The following is a 20,955-nucleotide window of genomic DNA, read 5'->3' on the forward strand; positions in this document are numbered from 1 at the left end:
AACAGCTTCACCATAAGATATCAAGTGACATGATTTTCAGGGATAACAAATACAAAATTCAGAAGGTAATTAATTAATACGACTACAAATGAGCAGCAGCAGAGACATACTTACATTAGTCAAGAACTTAAAAGCTCTCAACATCCCATGGTGCTCCTTAATATAAATAAAAAGACGAATAATCTGTGGAGAAATAGGAAAAAGAAAGACAAATTAATATATAGAGTACAGATGCCAGCCACATATTCATTCAGCATACATAAAACTATTTCAACACATCATTGACATGTTTTGCGTATATAAAACACAATCCTGAAAACACAAAAAGAGGAATGCACGCACAGCAGCAACAACAACAATAACAATAACAACAACAACAACAAAGTCTTAGTCCCATAATGATTTGGGGTTGCTAACGTGAACCATCAATACATAAAGAAACAAGAAAAATAAAGAAATAAGTTAAAAGAGAGTAAACAAAGAAAAGTGAGAAAGTGAAAGTGAAGGAAAAAAGACGAGAGAAAACATAAGGAAAAAGAAGAAAAGAGAAGTGGACAGGGGAAAAAACAAAAAATGAGGATGAAAGTAAGAAGTTGAGGAAGTCCTATAAAAGAGGGCAAATGGGGGATCTTGTTAGATTCATCTTAATGCCTAGTTCCTATATATCAAATATGAAATGCAAGATAATTAGAAGAGAGTCAATTTGTGGTAAGTGTTGCAAAGATTGAGGAACAGAGGAAGTATACTTCCTCCATTCTGAAATAAGTGAGACATTTCTCTCAAAAAGCTCTCACATATAAGAAAGAAGTGTTTCACTTGTTTCAGGGGGAAGTATTACATATATACACATTGACTTCTAATTATCTTTCATTTCATAATTTGATTTAACTTACAAATTACAATAGTTAATTCATTCACTTTAAAATGATAGGTAAACATTGCAAAGGACAATTTATACCACTCTTAAGGAATCCAACTGCGATTCAGGTGAGATCCAATGTAGATGCAACTTTCGATTCACTTGTGGGATCCGGGCGGTCCGTGGGGGACCACTACAGCTCCTCTCTTCTCAAGGATCCATACCCTTTTTCTTTTGTATTGCACTTTCTGGATTATTATATGATGTTTTTTAACTTTCCATGTATAGAAATAGAAAGAGATAGACTAGAAACAGCATCTCTTATGTCGATGACACCAAAGGGATATTAAATGGATGTTTACCCTATTAAAATATCTATAAATCTACCTATCAGATTAGGTTTTAGAAATCTGCTTTATATTAGTAACAAAGTAACAACTGAGGCCATCTCATAATTCCACCACCATATGTGCAGCTAGTACTAATATAGATTTCCTCCGCTTCACAATACATGCTACATAGAGAAATGACATTAAGAAAGGTAAAGAGAAAAAGAAGGGTGCCACAAGAAAGAAGGTGAAATCTCCCCCTTTAACCTAAAAACAAGATCCAACATCCCAACCTCATACTTTAACATTTAACAAATACTTCCTCTGTTTCAAGATACTTGACACACTTGCCAATGCATATTGTAACCATTAATAACTCTAATTCCCTATAAGTAAAAGTTATAAAAAGTTGATATATTGAAAGTATATGTCGAAACGAGTTTAACAAGATCCCACACGACTATATTCTTTCCTTACATATAATTCACAAAATACAATGAATGAAAGTGTGTGAATAGCGGAAAAGTCAAACTGTGTCAAGTATTTTGAGAGGGAGGAAGTATATAATTGTAATTTTAAGTGCAAAAAAGTATCCAAAATTAGTATTTAGCAACTATTTGACATTTCTAATCTAGGTAAGAGTAGCATCTATATATAAACAGAGGAAGTAGACATGTGTCTGTGTGTGTATTCATTTTAGAAAGCTGCTTTATATTAGTAATAAAGTAACAATTGAAACCATCTCATAAGTCCATCACTACTGAAGAACTGATTGAAGCTATGACTCCCTTACTCATATTAACATGATAAATTTAATCTATGATGCCAATTTAAAGTTTCATTAACAAAACATACCATCATACACACATGCACACCTGACCCACCCTACCCCACCCCCAAGACAAACAAACATATGTTCCAATTAATAAGCCGCTTAAACCAGGCGGCTAGCAGGACTTATGGACTTGACCTGAGTCAAAATTTACACCAAGCCCATCTTAAGTAGCACGTTAGTTCCCTAATGTCATCATTTCCCTGCACAAGACAGAAAACAACGTTTTCCGTTTTTTTCATGAAAGACAAGTGACACAAAAATATACCACGGCATAGTTCTCAAGAAGAAATATATAGAACAGCAGAGTCTGATTAGAGATGAAGCATTCAATACCATAAAAAACAGAATAAAATCATCTTAGCAAACAAAGAAGTAGATAATAAATTACCAAACTCGAGATATCTTCATCTGTTGAGCTGACTATGGAATCTGCAAAATTCTCCCCACCGCTTCTCTCAACTTTCTCAATGAATGTGGTGGAATATAAAATTACTCCAAATCTCACTGGCAATTGATTTTCATATAAATTGGCAATCATATCAATCACCTGCAACGTAACAAACATATCTTGGTTGAAGCAATCAGTACACTTTATCTAATCCATTGATAGAACAAAATATTATATAGGCTAGATAACACTTGCCTCAAGCCCACAAAAGGTGGCAGGATCAACTACATAAACTGCATGGAATAGATTCTTGCGAATATACCGCAGTTGTCCAGGAAATGTTGGCATCAATATCTACAGAAAGTTGTGGTGTCAGAACCTCTGATAACCCATCATCTTGTGCAACAACACAATTAACAGTCATCCCTAAAACATAACCAGAGGGAAAATGAATGCTACCTCATTTATATTGCTACGCCATCGTTTGTACATAGAATCCTCTTCCAAGTTATTGATATAATTAACATGACTTGAGCGGAAATCAATGCGAACCATACTTGATTCTGAGGGTGGCAAAGTTGATAGCAATTTCCTTATAGTAGGTTCAGGAATCTATAATGTATCAAACATGCACGCAAATTAGCAAAACTGACTCTGGAAGCAAATAGTATACAAACAGGTCACAGATCAGCTCAATATATATGCAAAGTAATGCTTGGCCAAAAGAGACTGCAAATGCATTAAAAACATAATAGCACAAATGGAGAAAAATCTTAAATGGAACTATAAAATTAACCAGGAAAGAGTTCCCCAAATGCAAAATTGCAAAACTTGAAATAGCTTTCCGCAACATTAGTGTGTCTGCTTTGCAGCAAATTATGCACTTGTGATGACACGATGAGCCTTTCAACTCTATTCATCTACTGTGATGAGTGTTTTCAGTTAATCTTGGTTTTTACCAGTCCAACAATCAGACCATATTTAGAGCTGATTATCAACATAATATTCAGATCAACATCAACATTTCTTAATGCCTCAAAACAGCTCATGTCATGGATGGGGAGTCGGAATGTCGGTAGGGGGATCGGAAGTTCTCAGTTTTAGCTCAATAACAATAGAGAAGTCATTCTCAATAAGCCTCGTATTCGTTTAACCTATGCTAGGCACAAAAGTAACATACATAAGGGTATGGGAAAAGCACCTCCATTTTGTTAGCCTTGCCTTGTGCAGAAAGTTGGAGGCACTCAGAGCTCTGTGGCAGTGTTGGTTATAGAGAGAGAAGGAGGTGAGCAAGTGGGGAGTATGAACATGGGCATCAGTCTTAAATGGGATTCATTCAGAAATTGTCATTTTCCTTTCTTTTATCCAGTTACTCTGAGGTCTGGGGTTGTAATGCAATCAACATTACGACATATTTGTTGCTGTTGTTATTTAGATACCAAAATATTGCTGGAGTTTTTGTTTATAAAAATGTGGTGAAGACAAACCCCGGATACATACAAATCTAGAAATTGAACCCAATAATATCTCTCGTAAATCAGAGAGTTAACTAAAAGAATGAATTGACCTTATACTATCTGAAAAGGACTACAAACAAGTTTCACTAGGTCAACTCAATAAAAGTAAACGGTCAACAGGATGAACTCCTTAAGATAGAACATATTGGGACTTAGCCATTTCTCTAGAAGCAGCAATGACGATGATGAGAAAGCCTAAGAGCGTCTTGCAGCAAGTGTTTTGAAGCAACGTTGGTGCAACAACGGAACTTTGTGAGGGTACTCAAGGTTACAGCAACAAGACAAAGTGGATTAATATAAAAAGACAAAAGGTGACAAACAAGGGAATTTAAGAGACCAGCAAGTACACAACTCAATCCAGTCACAGTACGACCCAGCATAGATCCAACTCTTGTGGGGTCTGTGGATAAGTTCTGGAAACAACTGTTACTGTCTGACAGGTCACGTATAAGGAGGCCATAATCGATATCACAAAGTTGACACCTTCGTATTGAATCTTACACCAATTATAAGTAAATCCTTCATCCTAGCGATAGGTTAGGCAGACAAAACATTAAATGCACCAAAACGACCAAGCTCATCAAAGGTAGCAGTCCGTGCACGCCCCCTTCACATTCCAACTAGAACTCACTGAATGGCGAAGGCACTAGTGTTGTTGTATGCTTGTTTAACACAATTGTATTTCATAGTTCCTACTCCAATGAGCATTGGTGGCTACTTTTAAAGCAACAAATTACACAGTACACCAATTGAAACTAGGAAGAAAAGCAGAAGTAGGCTGAACAATTGTGCAACAGCAACAACACTCATGGATCTCCATTCCTAAGTTCTCTTTTCTTTCTCTCTCTTTTCTCCATTTTTTATCCACCTTCTAGGAAAATGCTTATCTGGGATCTTATCTTAGTTTTTGATACGTCATAGTAAAGAACAATATCTTATACTTGTAGCTACTTCTAAGGGGTAATTATTTAGCCTAGTATATCTTGCAGGAGCAGTTTATGACCACAAAGGTAATGCTTTAGGTACATTAAGCTTAATATTTTATTGTTTATTTATATTGGACCTTGCAACACTTTTTCTAGCAGAGCAGCCTTCAGGTATAGATACCCCACAAGACGTCATGATGCACAAGAATTGGGGATAAAATGAATTCAGTATAGCCATTTTCACCACTTCTACATTATAAGAAGTAATAGATCTTATTTTTTGGCAGAAGAGGTTCACCATTACAATGTGCATATTACCACAGCAAAGAAGTAGGATGAGAGAATCAGGGGAGATTTGAGCAACCATACCTTCAGCTTAGAAAATTGATCAGCCAACGACAACTCCTGATGCACCAAATCAATTAACCTGTGATTTGAAAGTAAGATATACAAATAAGCCCAAGTAAGATTTGGAAGTCAGGAACGATAAATCAACTGAAAGAGGATTAGGAACTTCCAGACAAATGAACTAATATGAAATAGAAGAAAGAGAAGAGTCATTTCATTGACAAAGAACCATACTCCCAAGGTTACTAGTAATGCAATAACATGATTGACAAAAGTTGCATGCATAAAAATAGTCATGCCACCACATGGAATTTGAACAAAGCCAAACACAAACAACTTCTGAAGACTATCTTCTGATATAATAATTTGTTTATTGTATTACAAGAAACTCCAATTCTATAATCCCATTGACAGAGAACCAAGTCAAACTCCAAGCTCATACTTCTCTCAGTCTATCAACTTTCCAGAAAACTCACAAAAACCAACGTTTAAGATTATAATAGTTTCTTTCTTCTTCACTTTCCTTTCTTCATTTGGAATTTGTATAAGAAACAGAGGGATCCACTTGAAGCCCACAAGGGACATAAATAGAGTAAAAGCGAAAAAATGTGAAGCTTCAAGCCCCTTATAACAACTAGAGCTTGAAACGCACAATCAGTTAAAGCTACAGATTTTTGAAGGTATAAATTGCCACAGAGGAAATTCAAATATACTCAGCAAGACAGCAACAAACAAACTCCATATCCATAAGAATATTAGAAGTAGAGAAAGACTGAACAAGAGAGAAAGCATTACAGATAAAGGTCAATCTCTTCAATATTGATCAAAGCACTGTTTAACGCCAATAAAGACTTGCCAGGAGGGACCATTCTCTGGTTTGCAAGTATCTCATCTTTCACAGAATCATTGAGCTGCAGGCATTCAGACAACATATAGTAACTGAGAGGATAGCTTAGACGATATTTGCCTTATCTCAGCAATCAAAATAATAGTCACTTATATAAAAAGCATATGTATCTAAACCATAATGTACCTTCATCCTTGATAATGATCCAACAACACTGGGGAAATTCTGATTAATTTCTTGCATTGCTTGCAAGGGATTAGAGGCATGGATAATCTTCTGCGCAGTTTGATGTCCCAAATCTGTATTTTTTACCATTATTATTACTTAAAATGAGATCAGCTACAACTCTAGTCAAAAGCATAAAGAACTAGTAATTACCTTTCAATTCCCAAACTTCCAGCGTATCTGATACACTGGATGACAAAAGATAATCCCTAAAAGCCATAATCTCAGAGGAGAGCCCAGATTTACGTTCCTGCACAATGATAAGGAAATAATTAGCACAATGGTTACTTAATATGTCATGGATATAAGAAGAAGGTCAACAATAAAATTAAATAAGAAACAGTACCCCTGATATCAGATACTAAGCATTCGTATATGTACAGAATCAAATAAAAAAAGTCAGGTTGTTGATCTATACTCCCTTCGTCCTAAAAGATCTGAAGACTTGTCGAGAAATGTAGTTTAAGCCTTAAGATGATAAATTGTAGTGTGATTATCAGATGTTATTTTATTAAAAAAAAAAATAGAAATGGTAGGAGTTATTGGAGGAGAGAGAAAGTTGGGTGACATTTTATTAAAAAAGGTAGAGCGTGGGCTAAAGGAATGTAAAAGAAATAATATAGTAATAGTAGGACCATGCCAAAAATGTAAGTATTCAAACTAATTTGGGACAGACATAAAAGGAAAGTGTTCAGACTATTCTGGCGCAGAGGGAGTAGTTTTTATTAGAGCCATCACATGCAATTTCTTGAAAAATTGCTGCTGCAAACACAAGAAAATGAGAGCAAAAATCCAATTCTATAGCTTACACGAAAGAAGGTGATTCAGAAACACAAAAAGTACAATAACTTGACCATTATGACTTGTGAGTCAGAGAAGCTGAAGAAAAATTATTTAAAAATGAATTAAGAATCCCTAATGAAATGTTTACACATACTACAAGTATATCAATGCTACTCAATTCAAAGTAAAAAAGAAGAGAGGAACCAATCTATGAAAAAAGTGCAAGGTGAAGATACATATTGGAAAAGATTTGCTGCACGAACCAGTATTTTGGAAAAAATGAAACCCCTAACTTCTTGAGTGAGATCTTCTGTATGAGCATCTTCAAGAGTGATACCTACAATAAAAAAAAATACTTTCAAAAACTAATAAATATGAACTAAATTAAGAATGAAAACAGGGCTTTTAACTATGCTTGCAAACAGAATATCCACGAAAAAGTATCGTGTACTTGGAAAAGGTGTACTCAGAGGGGTCTCGGAGTAGGCAGATATACTCAAAACTCACTCAAGCAGCAGAGAAATAACCAAGTTAAAACTAAGGGCTTGTTTAGTTTGTAGAGAGGAAAGGGAAATAACTTTGAAATGAGGAAGGTAAGGAAGGAATATATGACCCGACTTTCCTATGTGTTTGGTTTCACAATTAAGAGGAGAGGATAGGAGTCAAAACAACAGCCGTGATTTCCACTCTCTTGGTAGGCTCTCTGCTTCCATTCTCTTTCTCCTTGTAATCTCCCTTCCTCCACCCCAAGTAATCAACCGCAATCCACCACCACCATCCCAAACAGCATTCCTCCGCCACTGCCGTCAAGCTCATGTAACCGCTGCCACTGTAAGAAACAGGGGAAAAAAACGCGGTCGCGCTCACGGGAACGGTTGCATTGTCGCGGAAACGGCTTCTAACGGGAAATAGAACGTTTCGCGGCCGACGCGGTGTGAATTTTTTAAAGAAATTCACATTAAAATGTTTTAACCTTATTTGCATTGTTTTAGTTTATGAAGCATTACAACAACATAATATAATCAAATCTATTAGAATATCATGTTTCATCAACTATATAATTAAATTATAAAAAAAAAATTGGCTAATGTTTGAAAAGAACGAATATAACAGGGATAAAAGCGTTCTAACGCGGCGATTTCGCGTTACGGAACGGACAAAGCGGCGAGAAGTATTATGGCGTTCCATAACGGGATTTCGCAGAACGGCAAATTCAAAATCTGTTACCGAACGGTCGTTCTGTAACGGAACGGGAGAGTTTCAATTCCCTGCCAAGGTTTATGCCTTAATGGTGGTTTTGGATGACTATCTCCCTCTGTTCTCAGATTTCTTTTTTTTCAATATTTCATTCGTCGGTGGTTGAGATGGTGATGGTACTTCGTAGACATGGTTTTTGGCTTGTTATTTGGATTCAGTGTCGTTAGTAGTGGGTCACAAATGGAACTTGGTACTGATGGTGGGTCTCAATTTTGGGTAGCTGTGGTAGTGGTCAGGACTTGCAGATAAGTTGGAAAGGTGAGGGTTTGCAAGTCGTGGATGATGGTAGGTGGGGCTATTCGATGCTGCTCGTGTGGGCGCCGAAGTTTATGGTGGTGGTCAAGGGTAGTTTTGGTGTAGAGGAGTGAGGAGGTTTCGAAATCCCTCCAGAAGGCGGGGGATCATACAAGAGATTTGGGGTAATTCTAAACTAGAAAAGGGGGAGAGGAAAGTTACTAAAAACAAGAAGAAAAAACACAAAGGAAACACCCCCCAAAAGCTCTCTGCTTCCACTCTCTTCGTATGCTCTCTGCTTCCATTCTCTTTCTCCTTGTAATCTCCGTCCCTCCACCCCAAATAATCAACTGCGATCCACCACCACCATCCCAAACAGCATTCCTCCGCCACTGCCGCCAAGCTCATGTAACCACTGCCACTCTAAGAAACACTCTTGGTAATGATACCATTAAAGCACTTGATCTGGAGCTTTAGTGATCGAGTCTAACCAGCAAAATCCAAGGTTTGTGCCTTAATGGTGGTTTGGATGACTATCTCCCTTTATTCTCAGATTTCTTTTATTTTCAATATTTTATTCGTTGGTGGGTGAGAAGGTAAACAATGGAACATTACCGTGATAGGAAGAAAGATCTACATATGGTTTTCATTGATTTGGAGAAGGCATATGATAGAGTACCAAGAGAAATACTTTGGTGGGCGTTGGCAAGGAAAGGTGTTCCACTGAAATATATAGATATCATCAAGGATATGTATGAGGGGGCAACTACGAGTGTGCGGACTATGGTGGGGAGGACAGAAGAGTTTCCTATTACGATCGGAGTGCATCAAGGTTCTGCACTTAGTCCCTTTCTCTTTGCTCTAGTCATGGACGAACTAACGAGGTCAGTTCAAGATGATATACCATGGTGTATGATGTTTGCGGATGATTTGTGTTGATTGATGAGACAAAGGAAGGTGTTGAGAGTAAGTTGGAATTGTGGAGGCATACATTAGAAGCCCGTGGTTTTAGATTGAGCAGAAGTAAGACGGAGTATATGGAGTGCAAGTTCAGTGGGGTTACAAGCAGCGAGGCGGGGCGGTCACTTTGGATAGCAAAGTGGTTCAAGGATCGAACGTCTTCTGTTACCTAGGATCCATTCTCCAAAAGGATGGAGAACTGGATGGAGACGTGGCGCATAGAATTAACGCGGGTTAGTTAAAGTGGAAAAGCGCCACCGAATTCCTTTGTGATTCCGGCATTCCCCAAAGATTGAAGGGAAAGTTCTACCGCACTGCAATTAGGCCTGCTTTGTTATATGGCACCGAATGTTGGGCGGTGAAACAATGCCACGTTCATAAGATGAACGTGGCGGAGATGCGTATGTTGCGGTGGATGTGTGGACATACAAGGAAGGACCGATTAAGAAATGAAGTGATCCGGGAAAAAGTTGGAGTTGCATCCATTGAAGAAAAGATGAGGGAGAATCGGTTAAGATAGTTTGGTCATGTGAAAAGAAAATCAAGAGATGCATCGGTGAGAAGAATTGAAGAGTGGAGGAGTAATCAAATTGTAAAGGGTAGGGGAAGACCTTGGCTGAGGGTAATTAGAAGTGATATGAGGTTACTTGGGATTGAGGAGAGCATGACGTTGGATAGAAGTGGGTGGAGGGGCAGTATCTATGTGGAGGAAGGGGTCCGATTACTGCATTTATTTGTTTTTCTCAATTGTGTTGGTATTAAAACCTTTTGCTGAAAACCTCTTCTAAACACTTTTTGGTGTAAACCTTTTTTTAAAAAAAAACAAAAAAAACTTTTATCACTCTTGACGATGCCATCTCCTCTGGTCACGATTCCAGTTGACGATTCATGTTAGCCGACCCCAAATCACCTTGAGAATAAGGCTTAGTTGGTGTTGTTGGTGGTGGTGGGTGAGAAGGTGATGGTACTTGCAGATAAGTTGGAAAGGTGAGGGTTTGCAAGTCGTGGATGATGGTAGGTGGGGCTATTCGATGCTGCTCGTGTGGGCGCTGAAGTTTATGGTGGTGGTCAAGGGTAGTTTTGGTGTAGAGGAGTGAGGAGGTTTTGAAATCCCTCGGGAAGGCGGGGGATCATACAAGAGATTTGGGGGTAATTCTAAACTAGAAAAGGAGGAGAGGAAAGTTACTAAAAACAAGAAGAAAGAACACAAAGGAAACACCCCCAAAGGGAAACAAGGGTCTTGACTACCTTTCCCTTTCTAAAAAATCCCCGTACCAAATGACCCCTCAACAAATAAAATTATCAAGGGCTAGGTTTATTAGGTAAATATACAAAAACAATATCGAAGAAATCACTAACAGACACCACAAGGTGCAGAAAAAAACAGTAGAATCGTAGATATAACAAAGAGAGCTACTTTCATATTACAGCTTTTGTTATCTATGAAGGTCCAAGTATTTCATAGAAAGTCTTAAAATAGGTATTTGATAAATGAAACTTTTAGAATATACATAACTCGCATCGATAAGACGATCTTAATCACAAAATTTACTCACAGTGAAGTTGCTAAGCACCAGCCCAAACCATCACTCTTGTTTCCGTATGTGACACATGGAAAGTATCAAAGTAATGATGACGAAAAGTAATGATTACGGAAAGTAATGATTATGGAAGTTAATGCTGACATCAGTAAAGGGGCAATCTAAAAGTTAATCACGGAAAAGGATGCAGCACAATTTTGGTAAAGCACCTATACTTAGTGGATTGGAGAGCAAGAACAAGGATGTTGTAATAAATAGAGGGAGGGATAAAAGAGCGAGTAGAAACTTCTGTTTGGGAGAAATGTCCACCTCTCTAATGTGGCTGATTTGTGAACTTTCCTTGAGTATTGATACAACCCTATCTTAGCTCTTGTCATTCTCTCTCAATCCATATAGATTGCTTTTTACTTAGTGTTGATTCCAAGTTGCTTCCGGCAGATGACAGAAACAAGATGGCAGTGTAAAGATGGGGAGTTCCATAGATAAAATGCGAAACTGCTAAAGTAATTTTGTAGGCAAAGCATACTCACTTTTTTTAATCATGCTATCATCCATAGCCTTATATTCCATATTTTTCAAGGCAAGCTCCACACCATAGCCACCTAAGTTCACAGGATCTTTGGTGCCAAGTGCGCCACAAGGGCTAGTCTTCGCCTCACAGCCAAGAGGTAATACCGGTCTAACTGCATATTTAACCTTTCCCTGAAAGTTTTTAACCAGATATCAGCTCAGTAACATTACATGTAATACAATCTTATGATAACTACAAAATCTATATTAGATGATGGCAACAACTCAGCAAGAAACCCAACAGGAATAAACTCAACTCCTATACTGTGCACGATACATTTTCCACTGAAGGTCCCATGCGTAATTGACATGCACTGGTTCTAAGATCTTGCTATTATTAGACTAGCCACCTTTGTATCCATGAACATGGTCAAGAAAATATTCATTTTGCAATACTGATATAGAGACATAGAGATTATTCACCTAATTGAGGTGTAAATGCGTATGAAATTCATGAATCTAGACATGCTCTCATTTCTGTTATAATATTGGCAGACTTTACCAAACAGGATGAATATAATCATGGCCTCGGTGATCGAAGGGGCAAGCATCAAAGAGTTCTAATTCCAGCTTACAAATTTCTTCCTCCATAGCTCACAAACTAGATTCTTGTTCGCATTAGAATAATTACAAAATAATGAGATATCTATGACATAGGTCCAGCCTGAAGCGAGGAACTCGTTGGATAAGTTGCCAAAAACATTAGCTAATAATGAACACCAATCAGAAGCATATGCATTGTTTACAACAGACAATTATCACTGCAGTAAACACTTAACAGAGTGTATATGCTGCAGCGATGTCAGGAATGACTCTATTGCACTACTTGTTTCACTAGATCACGCCCTCTTGCACAATTCTAAAGAATACCTCTTTTTTTTTTAATAAGGATAACTCTGAAACTTTTTCCCAACTTATATATAATATAATCAGCAATGGATTTCACATTCAGCAAGGCATTTGGAAAAATTGCCACGCATATGATCCAATTGATTTGAATCAAAATATCCAGACTCAAAATGGTCCAATTTCAAACTACAGCACATCCCATTTCCTTCAGGATAACACATTAGAATACTACAACGCCCATCTTCATCTTTGAAACATGACTTCTTTATCATTCATTAGATACACACATACAGTCAAAAATAAGATAGATATGTGTAGCACAGACATCCTGATGTTACTTCAATATTAAGTCTGCTTGAAAAAAGGTATGTTACTGCATGGTTAGGTTGCATAAAACCATTTATTTACACTAAAAATGCCAGAATCTATTTAAAAGACTAGTCATCTGCAAAGCATAATAAAAGAAAAACAGTGTCTTTCTTATTACTATTCTCTATGCATGACAATGCTGGTAAAAAGAGACATGATATAACTTAAAGATACAAGCACAAATGAATTATATCACTCTCTATAATAGACAATGCTGCAATAAAGATAATGGTTAAATGGCTAAATGCCAAAGTAAATGGCTGAATGCAAGCCTACAACAAAAATAACTCCCTAACTTTAAAAAAGGGTTGTTAATCACATAAGTTTTGAGTGTTTGCCAGTGCACAAAAATCAGAATATAGTTTTCTTGTCATTAAGTTCCAATAGACCTGACAAAACATTTTCAGGTAAATTCGGGTTCAGGTCATTTGCAGGTCGGGTCATTAACAGTATCGGGTCAACAACCCCTTGACCATGACCCAAAATGTGCAGTTTGGGGCCAACCCGGCAATTTCACTATTCCAATTTTTGACATATTTTGAATTATTCATTTTTAATGTAAATTTTCTAACATGCATAATCTAACACATCCATAATTGGTAGTAACTAAATCAAATTTCAATGATAGTTCATGACTGCCAAAATACTCAAATTCTCTAAAAAGGAGTCAACTATAACAGCAAAAAATTCAGAACTAACACAATAACCCATCCTAACTTATTAAATATCAAGGCAAACAAAAACTATACAACTACCTTAGTTTCTTTGCCTCAATTCAACAGCCAAAATGCTTTAAACTTCACACAAGAAAATTCTCCCTATATTTCACAACACTTGTAACTGCTTGAATTTCACCCTTGGCAACACACACATTTGACCATTGATATCTCTAATTATCAATTAGTAGAAATTATAAACAATTGATATTTGGAAAATACATATTGACATGTACTTCCTCCGTTTCTTTCTAAACTACACACTTTGTGTTTTGGCAGTGTTCACAAGTTTCACTTTGACCATCATTTGTGATTTATATAAAGAAAAATATAGTCAAATGGGATCTTGTTAGATTCGTCTCTATATATATTTTCCAAATGTTAACTTTTTATAATATTTGTTTGTTCGTAATTAAAGATATTAATTATCAAAGTTATGCTTTGGCAAGCATGGACATTGTGTAGATTAAAAGGAAACAGAGGTAGTACCCAACAACATCTTAGTTGAGAACATTTTTATGTTATATATCATAAAGAGCTATAATTAAAGTTAAATAGAGCATAAAGTCAAACAGTTGCAAGAATTAGAAACGTGGGACATAACCCCCCCCCCCCCCCTTCTATCTTAGAAAAAAAAAAGACGGATGTAACATATAACTCAAATTTGAGCACATCGACTTTTCAATACTATATGGCATAATTTGACTTTGTGACCCCAATATGAGTTAACACCAAGTACTCATGGAGAGAGAAAATTCAGGGCTTAGAAAAGGATGAACCAGACACATATAGGATATTGCTAGACATTGATTGGGGCAACTTTTATACTTTATGATAAGTTTTGGTAACTCAACCAGCTGGTCAAATCAAGTCAAGTTTGACCAGCTTAATTTTGATGCGAGTTTGGTCATTTTCCAATTATGGGACATGACGTCGTGTACAAATTCCAATTTTGTTGGGTCGGTTTCAAGTTGGGGCAAATTTTGTCATGTCTATGAGATACCATGACATAGTTTGTGGATAATAGTGTACTGTGGGACGAGACTAGAGATAGGGTCAACGCTAAATTGGAGCAATGGAGGAGTATATTAGAATGCCGATGGTTTAGGCTAAGTCGGAGCAAAATAAAGTACATGGAATGCAATTTTAGTATAAGACGCGGAGAAGATATAGTAATATTGGATGTATGATGTATGTAGTGCCTATCTAGCACGGGCACTTCTTCTAGGTCACGTACTCGTATCCATAACTGTTCCCGATACGTATCCTCTATGGGTATGCGTACCCATTCCATAAATTTCAAAATCTTGCCGTTTTCCGTCCCCTAACCCGAATCTGAACCCATATCCGCCTCTGTGCAACCTAGTGTAATGCGCTGATATTGTACAAATAATGGTGTTTGTCTAAGTTCAATCTTAAAAGTACTTGGCGGTTCCAGTTCTTGTAAAAAGTTAAGTTTGGCAGATTGTGAAATTCTTGTTGAGAAGGTTGTCAGAATAATAAGATGGTGGGGTTCTACAAATTTTTTATATGTTGGGAGGATCCAATTGGTTAACTCTGTTCTCCTCTCTTACATAAATATAGGGAAAGTACATTCACTCTCCCAAAAGGAATCTCGAGGAAGATAACTGCTATATGTAGAACCTTTACTTGGGAAGGCAAAGCAATGAGGACTAGGGTTCCTTTAGTGGCTTGTGATACATTTTCTAGACCTAAGAATGCTGGACGGCTAGGGGTGCATGATCTGATTGTTTGGAACACTACATCCATTGGCAAGTATGTACAGAATGTGGCTAGTAAAATGGATTGCTTGTGGGTAAGGTTGTAGATAAAATGTGAGAGGTGTTACGAAGGGATTATTTCACTCCACAATCTGCAAGTTGGTATTGGAGGAGTTTGTGTGGAGTCACAAACCTTGTCACTTCTGGGTACAATGGTAATTCTTGGGTCGCAAGCTCAAGGGGGTTTTACTCGGTTAGTTCAGGATACTATGGCCGAGAGGCAAGGAATTAAAACCCCACAGAACGGCCGTTCTGTAACGGATTTTGGATTTGCCGTTTTGCGAAATGCCGTAACAGAACGCCATAACAAAAATCACATACTTCTCGCCGCGTTGTCCGTTCTGTAACGCGAACTCGATGCGTGTTAGAGCATGTACAATGGGATGGTTTTGGGTTGGTTTAGCATATAGTAAAGCTAGCTTTACTTAGTTTTGTTATCGGGAAACTTAGGCCTTTTGGGTTGGTTGGTCTAGAATTCAAGACCATATGTACCTAGGATGGAGTGCACAAGACCAATAAATCTCAGCCGCGTGGCAAAGAAAGTAGCGAAAAAATTGTGATGGGCCCAACTGAAATGCATAGCATGGGAGAAAAGGGAGAAACAAAAACGGAAGAGAGGGATGAAACGCATCACTCAACAGAAGCATTTGCTTGCCTATCAGTGGCCCTGACATGTCAGAGGCCCACTGACCAGCAAATGCAATGCCTCCACGTCGCGCAGCAAGTATCCAATTTCTTCTGAATTTGTACGGTTATTTTGTAAAAAAAATCTGCTATTAATAACAATAAAAAATTATGGTAATGGCTACAAAAATATTTTTTTATCTATAAATTACCCAAATTTCATATATTTTACCACTCATTCCCAACCTATTTTTTTCTAATTACTATCTCTTACCTAATATTAGGTATACTAAGCCAATATTATGGATTCAAATAATCTTAATTACTCCCAAAACAATCTAAACCACCTACAAACTTCCCAAATTAAGTTAGCGTAATATAATTTAACGTAATCTAATTAGCTTTTATTTATTTAAATCATCTATTTCATATAAAAATAAACATTGGGTAGGAGAGAGGGTATATGGTGGAGTATGGTAAAAGTAGGAGAGGGAAATAGAGAAACCAAATAAGACCAACCAAACCATTGTGGGAAAAAAAAGATGAGTTGATGCGAGTTTTAGTGAGATGTGAGGTGTAAGGAGGGAAGGAGAGAGAATGACAAAAACATAAAGACTAGCTAAGACCAACCAACCCATTAGTGATGCTCTTACATCCGTTCTTTTCAAAAAAATATTAGCCAAAATATTTTTTTTGATTTAATTATATAGCTAATGTAACATGAAATTCTGATAGATTTAATTATATTATGTTGTAATAATGCTTCATAAACTAAAACAAAGCAAATAAGGTTAGAACATATTAATGTGAATTTTTAAAAAAGTTCACGCCGCGTTGGCTGCGAAACATCCTATTACCCTGTTACAAGTCGTTCCTGCGACAACGTGACCGTTCCCACGAATGCAACCGCGTTTTTCTTTTCTGCTGAGAGGTGATGTTGCCAAAGTTAATCGAAGCAGGTGGTCGTGGTGCAGACTCGTCATATCAAAGCATAGTTTTATTTGTTGGTTCAATGTCCTTGTAAGGTTGAATACTAAGGTGCTGTTTGAAGGAGAGAGGGACAAGTGATGACAAGAATTGCATCATTTGAGCTTCTAACCCTGAGACAAACACACATTTAATCTTTGAATATCTTTCTAATGTGCAATGTTTGCATGCAATCAAATTGTGGCTTAAAATTCAGAGTACAAGCGTACAGTACAGTAGATTATGTAGGTTGATTGCCAGGAGCCGAATTTCTGATTTCCCGGAAAAGGTATGCTATGTGGCCATGAATGCTTGTCTCAACCAGGTATCACGGTAAGAAACGAAGGTTCACGGGAGCAGCAAATTACTACAGTCAGCACAAGCATCAAGCGGATACCAGGACATGTTTGGATTACAGTGAGTCTGTAATGCCTAAGAAAGTATCTCTTAGAGATAAAATGTGGTTTGAGAGTTGTTAATTATTTCAAGCTTTGCCTGCTTTGTTCAGTTTGGTTGTCAAATGTAGTTAAGGCCCAAGGGTGTGGGCTATGTCCTCCCAGACATGCCTTTGTATTCATGATTTCATGCTTATTGTTTAATAAAAGCTTGCCTTTAATCAAAAGAAAGAAGCACTAAATGAAAATGAGTTGCCACTCAAAGAGTGTATCAAGTACCTTGAGTTGATTCTACACAGGAATGGAGATGACCAAAATGTGACTCATAGGACACTGACAAGGTGGCAAGTGGATAGCAAGGCACCAAACCAGTGGACCATGCAGAGTCACCAAACTACATCATCATTATGAACCACCGCATGTTGAGCACATATGTGAAACATATTTCCTTTTCACATATACTATATGGCTAGTTCAATCCTAGGTTAAGGTACTAAACTACTAACTAACTAGTAGTAATCATCAAGATGAGCAAAAAAGATTTGCTATTAAACAATAGAAGAGAGTATTTCAAGGTAAGAAGTACCATTTTGGCTGCTTTAACAAGTACTCCATGGAACTCCCCAAAGCAGTTAGTTCCCAGCGCTCCATATAGAATGGCAACTGGACTTGAACTATTAGAGACAGAATATACATGATCGAGTTCAAAAAGTTCAGGCTCCTGAAATGAATCCCCACCTCTGCAACAAATAAGAAATGTCAGGCTGTAAAAGTTCAAGCAGGTACTAAAAAGTAAAAACCAACTCAGAAGCCAGAAACATTTCTCTGCTGCTTTCCCCAACCCCTTTTTTCTATTCTCTTTATACTCCATTCATCCCTTACTATCAGCCCAGATTTCTATTTTAGACCCCCTCAGACAAAAACATTATTTAAAGATAATTTTGTATATTTTAGTAAGTTCAACTCTAAATTTAACCGCACTAGCCTTAGTGATACCTTAACTAGGAATTTTAAAGAAAGACTACAGGTATGTTGTCTACAACTTATTTTTGCTGAACACAACGTATTCCTACTGAACTTAAGTTATCTTTGTTGAACTTAACTTATCTTTGCTGAACTAAACTTATTATTGCTGAACTTAACCTATTTTTGCTTAAATTATTTATGCTGAACTTATATCTCCATAACTTATTTTTGCTCAACTTAACTTATTTTTTCTGAGAACAGACCCTACATTGGTATGGTGGAAATGTGAAATTATAACTATTAGGACAGTTATGGTATTTTTAAATTGAAAACTCAATTCCTTAAAGATAATCCCAAATGATATGGCCTGTTATTCAGGGATAGAGGGGTTAGTTAATACTTACATATCCTTCTGGATCTCCAACCACTCTAACATTTCAGGAATATCAAAAAATAGTGATGCACCAACATCAACCCAACAACATTTTCCTCCTGGACTTGCTGGATTCACCCCTACAAGAAGGGGGTCAGGTTTTTTATTCCCCATATTTGTTTTACCATGTAAATCTGAAGCCCGTCCATCATCACCATTAGTAACAGCTTCGTCAGTAAAAGGAAAAGAAGATAGGGATTCCTGTGCTAACTGCCGATAAAGGACTAATCTAGTGGATGCTGATCGGAGAGTTAGAGAAAATTCAAACATGGAGCCTAGATGTTCACTCAAGAAAGAGCGTCCATGCTTAACAATTTTAAGCATGCAGCCTTTGGCTGAGCTTGAATCTACGTCATCATGCTTGTTTTGAAGCCAGCTGTCAACAAACTCCCAGAACAAGTCTTTCCACTCGCTTGATAGCAATTCCCTGTCAAAAAGATAATGACAACTTAAATATTTTCAGCATAAAATAAAACTACATGAACAAAATTACAATGCAGAAACCAACTTCTTGCCAACAACATCATGGAAAAAATCCATTTCATCATGATCAACTAATACTAATGGTTTCAATTGTTCGATACTCCCTCCATGTCTTTCTAACCTACACACTTTCCTTTTTAATCTACACAATGCTACGTTTTCTATTTTTGGTAACATGTCCCATCTACTTTCTCCTCTTTTTCCACCCATGTAATCCACTTTTTAATATTTTGACCCACTATTTAGTTTCTCTCTCCACCTTTTCAATTTCTCTCTCATACTTCTCAACTTCCTCCTTGGTTCTCCCCCAAAATGACGTGAGTAAACTAAAAAGAAATATAGGGAGTATAATTTATCAAGGAGACAAACCAAACTTTACAATATTAAGAATAAAATGGTAATGACATAATCAAACAAATTGATATCAGTGGTGCCCAAAAAAGACACCTATACAACTAGAACCAATTAAAGATAAAGGTCTCAATCCTTCAACCGAGTTCACAAACAAGAACCCAACTTTGAAAAACAGGAGTTACAAATAGACTATCTTACCATACTATTTGAGCTAAAGAGGACACCTAAAAAGTAGCTTAAACAAAAAGTAACCCTTTAAGATAAATAGTAAGACGGTCATATCGTGAAACCCTCTCATTTGAGAATTGCCAAAAACCCAATTTGTTATAATTAAAAACATTAGTTTCCATACATTCAACAAATTTCGATCAATGACACGAAAATCACTTCTATTCACTACAATCCATCAAAATTAAAGAGCTTAATACTCAAATATGATTAATCAACAAAAGAATCAAACTTCAAATAATCAACTAATGCCAAAAATCATTTCCACATCTACAATGCCATAAATCAACAAGTTATCATCAATGACATGGAAACCACATCTAATTCACTAAAAACACACTAATGCTAATACTCTTACTTCTTCAACATAATCATCAAAAAATTGCAACCCAACTTTCAAAAAGCAACCAATAAATGCCCGCATGAAAAAAAAAATAAAAAAAAATATTTGAGATTAAAGATGAACATGAAGAATTCAAACATACCCAGCTTCCAAAAGTAGAGGAGTACCCTCCCACTTTGCACGAAGTGCAGTTTGAACATTCTTAGGTCGATGGGATTGAGCAGAAACAAAACCCCCAGAAATGGCAATGGATACCAGAACTAGAACAACCCAATGTTTGGATCTTGCAAAAGTACCCATTTTATTTATCAATCAAGATGTGAGATATTTGATGGCGCTTTGGATCCGTTTTAACGTAGTTTTCCCTCGAACAACAAATTAGGAGCAAGTCATCGGATGCAAAATTGGAGTGGGAAGACTGATACTGCGAGTCTACGAATATGGGGACTTTGTGGGGGGTTTCGGAGTACTACCGAGTGTCGCGACTCCAGACCAGTGATTTTATAATTAGGGAATTGGTCAACTTTCGAGTTATGAGTTAGAGTCCCATAAAGTCATAAATCATTAAATTGGGAGTGAAAACAAAAATTGTGATCACAATCTTATTCTTCGAGCCCTTAATCATGAGTAGAACATAGATTAGGGGTTAATTGAGGAAGAAAAATTGCATGGCACGATCAGGCGTGGTTAGGCCTAGGGGTGATAATGAGCCTGACAAGCTCGCAAATAGTTCGGGGCTCGACTCGATCAAAGCTCGGTTCGTTGTCGCTCGGCTCGAGGCTTAAACGAGTCGAGCTGAGCTAAGCAAAGCTCAGCTAGAAAAGCTCGT

General features: G+C 37.1%; 1 protein-coding gene across 4 annotated transcripts in view; it reads right to left on the reverse strand.

Annotated features, from left to right (window-relative positions):
* The window catches only part of LOC104883782 (UDP-glucose:glycoprotein glucosyltransferase), a 45,399-nt gene extending 24,755 nt beyond the window's left edge, over positions 1-20,644 (reverse strand). For 2 of the 4 annotated variants that reach the window (XR_008969030.1, XM_048643052.2), the window contains exons 1-13: positions 20,269-20,644; positions 18,690-19,145; positions 17,906-18,059; positions 11,580-11,751; positions 7,321-7,394; positions 6,428-6,524; positions 6,236-6,348; positions 5,998-6,113; positions 5,224-5,281; positions 2,871-3,023; positions 2,667-2,765; positions 2,412-2,570; positions 115-183 (exon numbers count right to left, since the gene is read on the reverse strand). Coding sequence is in view for 3 of the 4 variants with exons in the window: in XM_048643052.2 (XP_048499009.1) it covers positions 115-183; positions 2,412-2,570; positions 2,667-2,765; positions 2,871-3,023; positions 5,224-5,281; positions 5,998-6,113; positions 6,236-6,348; positions 6,428-6,524; positions 7,321-7,394; positions 11,580-11,751; positions 17,906-18,059; positions 18,690-19,145; positions 20,269-20,426 (1,878 nt within the window). In the remaining variant the exon portion in view is untranslated. The remainder of the gene's footprint in view (positions 1-114; positions 184-2,411; positions 2,571-2,666; positions 2,766-2,870; positions 3,024-5,223; positions 5,282-5,997; positions 6,114-6,235; positions 6,349-6,427; positions 6,525-7,320; positions 7,395-11,579; positions 11,752-17,905; positions 18,060-18,689; positions 19,146-20,268) is intronic. The other 2 variants (XM_019247448.3, XM_010668342.4) reach the window with 1 other exon arrangement.
* Positions 20,645-20,955: the final 311 nt, after the last annotated feature.

The sequence above is a fragment of the Beta vulgaris genome, chromosome 4 (assembly GCF_026745355.1).
Source record: "Beta vulgaris subsp. vulgaris cultivar EL10 chromosome 4, EL10.2, whole genome shotgun sequence".
Lineage (NCBI taxonomy): Eukaryota > Viridiplantae > Streptophyta > Magnoliopsida > Caryophyllales > Amaranthaceae > Beta > Beta vulgaris.